We start from the raw sequence: 8,169 nt of genomic DNA, 5'->3' as shown, positions 1-8,169 counted from the left end.
GAACGCTTTGATCCAGCGAAGGATTTTCCCTTGGATCCCGTAATACTGGAGTTTGTGGAGCAGCGGGACGTACGTGACCCTATCAAATACTTTTGAGAAAAATATGGCGTCCGATATGAATTCTTCGTCCTTGGCTTGGGTTAAGCTGTCCACAAACACGAGCATGTTTTTCACGCAAGAACGGTTTGGGAGAAACCCGTGTTGGGCTGAAGATATCAGATTGCTGGAAGTGAGGTGATCTAGGATAGCTCGCTTCAGAACGCGTTCCATCACCTTGCACGGCACGCTAGTGAGGCTTATAGGCCTGTAGCTGCCAGGCGATAGTCGGTCACCAGTTTTGTAGATTGGCGTGAGAATCGCTTCCTTCCAAGCAGAGGGAAGGCGGCCTTTGTCAAGCGACTGGCGAAACACCATGTGTAAATGGTTTGCCAGTGTGGAGGATGTTTCCTTGAGGATCCTTGGATGGACCTCGTCGGGCCCCAACGCGCAGAATGGGTTGATCTTGTGCAAGAGTTGACGAATGTCCTCCACCGTGAAGATCAAGTCGGTTAGAGGCTGTTCGTAGTTTCGCCTTGACAAGAGTGGATGTGACGAGGATGCTGGGGCTGAGTATAGACACGCATAGTGTACTCTGTAAACTTCAGATACCACTGTTGGGTCATTTGTCGGTTCTCCGTTTCTGTCCCTCAAGGAGAACGCGGATGGCTTGTTTCTGCGGCGATGTCTCATGTACTTGACAGTACGTTTGAGCGAGGTCCAGGATGGTGGCTTGTTTACCTATGTTACATTTGCGGATTTGTTGTTTACAGCGGCCGCAATCAAGACTCTTACGAAACTGCGAAATTGTTTTCCGCAGACATTCTACGCCCCTTGGTAACCTCCGCTGGGCCGCCGCGCCGGTTCTTGCTCGTACCTTTTTGACAAGCCAAAACCACTTGACTGGTTGGTTAGACCCATTCCGGAAAATTCAAAGAAGTTTCTTGATCGTCTGTATCCTTTGTATGTTGCCATTTGCGTATACCTCTTCGTGATATATTTGTGTTCTCTCATCTTGCGCCGACGAGCACATATAAACACTTCGGGCTTAGTTTTGATTTCCGGCAAACACACGAAATAACTGAGCACATTTATTGGATATCGTAGAGCTTCCAATATGCTGACGCAAACTCTACAATGGTGAGCAGCTTTCCCGCCGGCTGAACTAACGCAGATGATTCGTTTACATTTTTCACGTGACCATCAAAAGCAGGCAGCATCAAGCGACTACTAATACCCCAGGTTCAAAAGATTTACCAGATCAACAAAAGAATTGACCGTTTAGTACCCGTGGCTTGTTGATCAAATGGGACGGGTCTGTGCTCGTGACCACTGCATTTTCTAACGTATTTAAAATCCAGGGTCCGTTGTTCGCTCCCTTTTCTACATTAATTCTCAATGCTTAATGGCACCATCAGCTGTGTTGATATTCAGTCACAGAACAGACGTTCCAGTATACATGGCGACCAACTCGACTCGGGCCAGGATTTTCGCTTTCCCGCTATACATCTAATAAAACGGGGAGACTGCAGGAATTAGGCAAAGTGAAAGAGTTCGGCAAAGCGCACTTTGCTGACTGTGGACACTCTTTGGTGCTAATTTGACTCCCCACCTCACCACATTTGTGAGCTGTTAAATTGTGTATGCTGGGGGCCCACTCTGATTTATGGCAGTATACACTGCAGGTTGTGGTAAATGGTTTTGCGAATATTTTGCTACCCCAATCTTCTTACTTTGAGGATAGTAAAAAGCTTGAGTCCAAACCAAAGTGGCTTGTGGCTAAATTAGGTTTGAGTATGTGAATATTCTTGGATGTGTATAAAACTGTCAGTGAGTTAATGATTGCAAAACTAGACTTATCCCGTTTTCTGGGTTAGGTTGTTATGCCTCTTATGCCGTATGCTTCAAATCAATGCCTAGATCGACAATTTTCCATTTTTGGATTTTGTAGCACAGTTCTGGTCTTATGTCTTTGCCACATACTGCTGCGCGATTATTTGTTTTGCACCGTTTTTGCGCACCAGTTTACAACTTACGGGAGCATTAGGTACCTTCCTTGTTTACCGTAGGGTTTTACTTGTTAACATCCAAATCGGCGATGGTCAATGACCTTGACATTTCGCTCACTTAAACAAAATGCTACGTGCGACATGTCACGGGAAGGTGCAAATTGATTAGACTAACTTCACATAAAAATGGCAACTTCGAAAACCCTATAGTTTCGGCGAACTCAATTTCGGCGTGTCAATAGCCTGCGGCCGTTGTTGTACCAGCCACACGTAGTCCTAGATATCCGCGGGTGAAACGCTGTAAAAATCCTGAGTGGCTCTGCTCCGAGCTGGGCGACGTGCGTAGCTCTGTTGAGTTGTGTCGTGTTGCTGTGCTGGCATCCTATTTGTAGGACGTTTGCGTGTGTGTGGGTGTCCGCGCATGACGTTTTGCTACCGTATCAGACGGCAGACAGTCGATATCGGATTATTCATCCTTGTGTATCGTGGTTTGTACTATTAGGGAAAAAACGTGCTCTTGGGATGAAGGGCTTGACTGTGAGCTGTGTAGTCAAGTTAGTCACGATTGTAGCGTGATTTGTGAGTGCAAGGAAAAAAGATCTCGTGATCCAGCTAGTAACGGTGACCTGTACAATCATGTATGTGGCAAAAGGGTAGCTACAATCTGGGCGCTTCTACCCTCCCGTAATTAAAGTCACGCGTACCTTGTCTCCTGACCGGAGTCCCACTGGTTTCACTGCCCGACTGAACAGCCTCATTAGCGTGTGCGGAATAACGGCAATATTTCCTATGTGTTTATACACATATGTGAGTTTGTTCCTCTCCACCAATTAAATTCTGAACGTACAATGTGTTCTAGCGTTAAGCGTATTGTGTCAGCTTGCATCCAGCGGCGAGTCTTGCCTTCGAATAGTTCTACACCTACGTTGCTCGCTTGGCATGTGCGTCGACCAAATACCTGGGGAAGAGTTCTCAGCACAATGCGCACTTTCTTGATCTCCGTCTATCAGGATGGTCAGATTCCTGAAATCAACTTCTGAACGCCCGGAACCTACTGCTCCACCAAAAGCTCAACTGGAAAGCCGGCAAGCATCCAGGCCAGTCAATCATTCGGTCAATTCAGTAAAACCTGATGAGTGTTCTCTGCGCCACAGAAGCACGACCGAATGTGATCAGCGTTCAGGCTTTTCACAGAGGCACGATCGATGTTGATGGGTGATCACTAACGCCTATCAGACAGCCTGGATCAATGTCAGAAAGTCCCCTTTAAATAGCGTGGGGCCGTTGTAACTTTTGCACTCGCACTCGCTCTCGCACTCGCACGCACTCACTCGCTTGTTCGGAATATAGCTGTTGTGTTCCCTTCTGTGAGTCTTTTGTCTCCGACACTAGGCACTGGAGCGGGTCAGCAGCAGATACCACGGGCCGACGAAACAGCGGATATAACACCGTCTATGTACTTTATGCATTTGATCTTTTAGCGCCTGATTCGCACATGATAGATAAACTAAATTAATCCTGCCCGTGAACGTCCCGCGCAGCCTTCCAGATCGCCTTTGTTGTCGTCAGCATATACGCACTAAGCTCTTTGCAATCGGGTCGTTTTTCAGTTTGCGCCACCATCGTCCATTCCATTCATAGATTTAATCACTTGCATAGACCACTAGCGGCTGCGGTGCATTAAGAGTTTTGACACGTTGTGGGGTTGGAATATATTGGCATACAATAAGGTGGGCAGTGATCCATTGAACGGATAAAAATAAAAACGTTTTCAGAGACCGTGGAGCGCCGGAAGGATACTTTTAGAAAATATGCACAATATATCGGTTTATCCGGAAACTACCTACCTCCAAGATCGTCGTTTATTGCAATTACTTACCCGTCAGCATTTCAATACATTTTACCTAAAGCCTTGACGTTCGCTCTTTTCAACCTTAACGTCTTTAAGCCAAATAGCTAGCGTAAACATTATTATTCACGTCGCACCTATATGTAAAGCTTAAGCACTGTATTCTGATGGTTCCAAACTCAACGGAATAATTCATTTTGTGAATGGCCCGATGAATCGCCCTTTAAACGTACCTAAAACGCCGCGATTGCGTGTATTTCACACAGTTTTGGCGCGTCATTCGGGGGAACGCTGTTTGGAAAGAAATAGCAAATGAACTTAATATAGACCACCCTACAAGAATCGGGCAAACCAAGCAAGTTCGATGTTTGTCGCTGAACATGCCGTTGATTATTGCAGGCTTTTTTCTCATATCGAGGTGCGCGTCGCGGTTTGGCAAGAATTAGTGGCATCGCAGCAAAACATTGGTAAGGAATTTGCAATTTTCTAGCACGTTTCAGGGTGCGCCCCCCACTATGATGGGATGGGATATAACGACCGCACTGTAGTTTGAAAAGTAAACAAAAATCTTTATTATCCTTTTCATTATATTATTGTTTTCAAGTGGTAAACATCCATAACTTGAAACATGCTTTCCAAATTGGTTTCCTCATCAATTTAGTCGTGTCTTGCTCTCATTTTTGCATAGAAACCACAGTTGGCCCAAAACATTTTACTGCCGTCGTTATGGTCCATTGTACTGATGTTATCTGGTGCCTTGTTGCCATAAGGCACAGCATGTTTAAAACGTGGTACAACAGGCATTAGGTAGGCACGCTTTTCCAGCATGCTTCCTGTCCAAAAATACATGGCGCACACGCAAAGGTGTGAGCGCACCTTGTGTATATTAATGCATGGTGAAAGACAGCCACTGACCGACAAGAACAAAACCGACCCGGGAAACTTGGGCAAAAGCCTCGATCCTATGTAACAATCCCCGAAATCCGTAAATCCGTGATGGTCATTTGCATCGTCGCACAAAGTAGTTGGCCACAAAGGCAAGCGCCGGTTTCAAGGTGTTGTCCGGTTCGCCGTATGAGTCATACATGATACATAAGGTTTTGTACCAAGACCTGCATCATGTAGGCTTAGAATTTTCTTGGTCTTTGATCAGATGGCTGTTGATCTGTTCGCCGAGCTTGCAAACGTTTCATCACCATGCGAGGTAACATCATCAGTGCGCAGTTGGGTGGGCACTTCTTCATTGCCTGCGTGTATTTATATAGCAGTCAAAAGCTATCTGTTATATTCTGACGTGATTGGCTGCTTGAAGTGTAACGAATTTGGTGAATCTATTGGTTCCTTTGTGATCTCTGTTGCGTTGTGGTCTGTGTTCCTTCGTGCTGATTGGTTATCCCAACGGCTTCTAATTTTGCTAAATTGTTCTCTCTGGCCTTGGTTCGCATTGCGTTGTGGTCTGCCGTTCTCGAGTTTGATTGGTTGTTTGCACCGTCCTATTTCCTCCACCGTGTCGGTTAGTGTCCCGGCGTCCGCCGGTTGCTTTGGTGCCTTGATTGGGCGCTTCCTTTAATCCACTTGACGTGTCCGTTTGAATGACGCTTTCCTGCTTCTCTCATGAGTTTCGCGTCTGGTCGCTTTTGCAGCTCTAAGCTCCGTGGTTCTGGCGTTCTCTCGCTCTTAGTGGCTGGTAAATGGGATCAATTTCGATGGGTTTGTTGATGGTTTCTTCGGTGAAGTACCACGCTTCCATAAATTCGCGTTCTCGTTTTGTTCTTGTTTGAGCCAGTATGCGAACGCAGCTCCAGTCGAACTCGTGTCCTTCTTGATCTTTGTGTGCGGAGATGAGGGAGAATTGATCACGTCTTTTAGTGGCGAGTTTGTGTTCATGTATTCTGGTAGAGAGCTTCCTTCCTGTTTGTCCTGCATACCGTTTGTCGCAGTCTTTGCATTGGATCCTGTATATGGCATTGTTCTTCGCCATTGGATCTAATTTCGCCTTTGGTCTTGATAGTATCCTCCGCAGAGTATTCGCAGGCTTGTAGGCGACCATTTTATTGTGCAATCGTTGGAGCCTTGCTGTCATTTCACCGGTGTTCTTCATGTATGGGAGTGTGACTTGTTTGCATGCATTTTATCCTGTTGCATCGATCATATTCGACTTCCTGAGTGTTCTCTAGATGAAATTCCTTGGGTATCCATTTTTCTGAAGCAATTTGTAAAGGCTTTTTTGATCTTGGATTCTGTTGTGCTGCAGTGTGTCCCGATCCGCTTGAAAAGTGTTCGAATACAGCTTTATTCGTAGTAGCTGAGAATTTGGTCTGTATGTGTCGAATTTCTGTAGATCTCTTTTGTAGTTGTCCGTTCGGCAGTCTTGAAATGAGGATGTCCAGGAACGCCAGTTTTCCGTTGTTATCTTCCTCGGTTGTGAATTTGATGTCGTTGAAAACGTTTAACAATTGGCTCACTCGTTGCAGTGCGCTTCTTTTGATGATCACAAATATATCGTCCACGTAAGCGATCCATATTTTGGGATTTATCTCGGGCAACACAATTTGTTCCAATTTTTGCATTGTGACTTCTGCAATAAATCCTGAAATTGGCGATTCCATTGGTGTCCCTCGTAGTTGTTCATAATATTCTCCGTTGAACTCAAAATGTTTGATCAGGTATAAGTAGAGTAATCTGCAGGGGTGTTCTTTCTCCAATGATTCAGTTGGCATGCCGTTGTTGTCCAACAATTCGGCCAAAGTTGTCTTAGCCGAATCCAGGTCCACAGACGTGAATAGTGAGCTCACATTAAATGAAACCATTATTTTGTCCTGATCGATGTTTATGTGTTTTAGTTTCTCCAAAAATTGTCCCGCATTTTTGACTGAGTGTTGAGACCGACTGATAAGATGCATCAACCTTTTCCATAGTTCATTCGAAAGATTTTAGTTCGCTGTTCCAGGAAGTGATACCATTGGCCGGAGAGGTATTGGTTCTTTGTGTAACTTCTGGAGTCCGTAGAGGCGGGGTGTGGCCGAATCACGAGCTCTCATTCTCCAATATTCCTCTTTTGTACTCTTGTGGAGATCTTGAAGTTGCTTGAAATTCTTATTGGTTTGGTTTGCTAGCTGCTTGCTTTGGTCGCTTTCTAGGTGGCGGTACTTGGTTGTATCTTTAAGTAGTGCCTTTGCTTTATTGGCGTAGTCCGGTTTGTCCATAATCACCGTTAGGTGTCCCTTGTCTGCCGGCAGAATCACGATGTTTTCATCCTTCTTCAACTTGTTCATTGCTTCCTTTTCTTTGCCGGAAAGCACGTTTAGTGGTTTGTGGCGTGTGATGCCTGAGACGACAGTCTCACGAAGATGCTGCTGCGCGTTTTCCTCGAGTCCAGTAGATTTCATTGCCGCTTCTAGGTGTGCTAAATACTCCAGGTTTGACGCGTCTTTGAAGGTGGAGTTAAGCCCTTTGACGAGAACGTTTTCTTCAACTTCCGTCAGCTGCCTTCTGGATAGATTCCTCATCCGGGCTTCATTGTGATTACTTTTGCACTCCTGGTTCCTAGTTAGCCTTGAGAATTTGCCATCTAAATGAGCCTTCTTGTTTTTAAGCAGTGGGTGAAACTCTTCGCTCTGCCGCCATGCTTAGCTGCTCCATGAGATCTGGTCCTATTGTTCTCCCAAGTTCGTAGGCTATTCTCTCATATTTCCTAATGTGGTTGTGAGCGTCTGTAATCATGAGTCTGACCATTCGTCGGCCATTCTGTCTAGCTATTATCCAAGCTTGTGAATGATTCATCGGTGGTCGGTAGGTTACATTACGTGGAAGGACGTGTTTCCGCAGGCATTCATGGAGGAAATAGAGCTGTTGTCGTGTGGAGGCTTGCCGGCAGGCGAAAGTCTCCAACCGACGAGTTGTTTAGAGCGTGAAACGCCCGAATTAGTTTGTAATGTGGTGAAATATTGGTAGCTCGGGTGAGTTTATTGGTTGTTGACCAGGTGGCTGTTGGTCTGTTGGCCGAGCTTCGCAATTGGCTTGCAAACGTTTCGTTGCCATACGAGGAGACATCATCAATGCGCAGTTAGGTTGGTGGAATTTTCTTACACACTGTGAAGCCTTTATGAGTTAGGAATTCCGGTTTGCGTACATTTGATATTATGTGTACAGCGTGCTGACGTGTTTTAATGAAGTTTTGGTGCAGGCATACATTCACGCCTTCTGCGCAATGTTATCGTACCGTTCATGGAACCGCGGGAGATACCTATATGACCTAAGTGCAGGCAAATAATG

At 45.6% G+C, this 8,169-nt stretch overlaps 1 protein-coding gene across 1 annotated transcript; it reads left to right on the top strand.

Moving 5' to 3' along the window:
• Positions 1-4,258: 4,258 nt before the first annotated feature.
• On the top strand, positions 4,259-4,864 carry T265_07876 (hypothetical protein; the record flags this gene model as incomplete). Its single annotated transcript, XM_009173526.1, has 2 exons — positions 4,259-4,312; positions 4,706-4,864. 2 exons carry the CDS (start codon positions 4,259-4,261, stop codon positions 4,862-4,864), a joined length of 213 nt encoding a protein of 70 aa, XP_009171790.1.
• Between the last annotated feature and the right edge of the window lie 3,305 nt (positions 4,865-8,169).

This window comes from Opisthorchis viverrini (genome assembly GCF_000715545.1).
Source record: "Opisthorchis viverrini unplaced genomic scaffold opera_v5_191, whole genome shotgun sequence".
In the NCBI taxonomy this organism is placed as follows: domain Eukaryota; kingdom Metazoa; phylum Platyhelminthes; class Trematoda; order Opisthorchiida; family Opisthorchiidae; genus Opisthorchis; species Opisthorchis viverrini.
The sequence above is the reverse complement of the archived record's forward strand: the minus strand, read 5'-3'. Positions and strand labels throughout refer to the sequence as shown.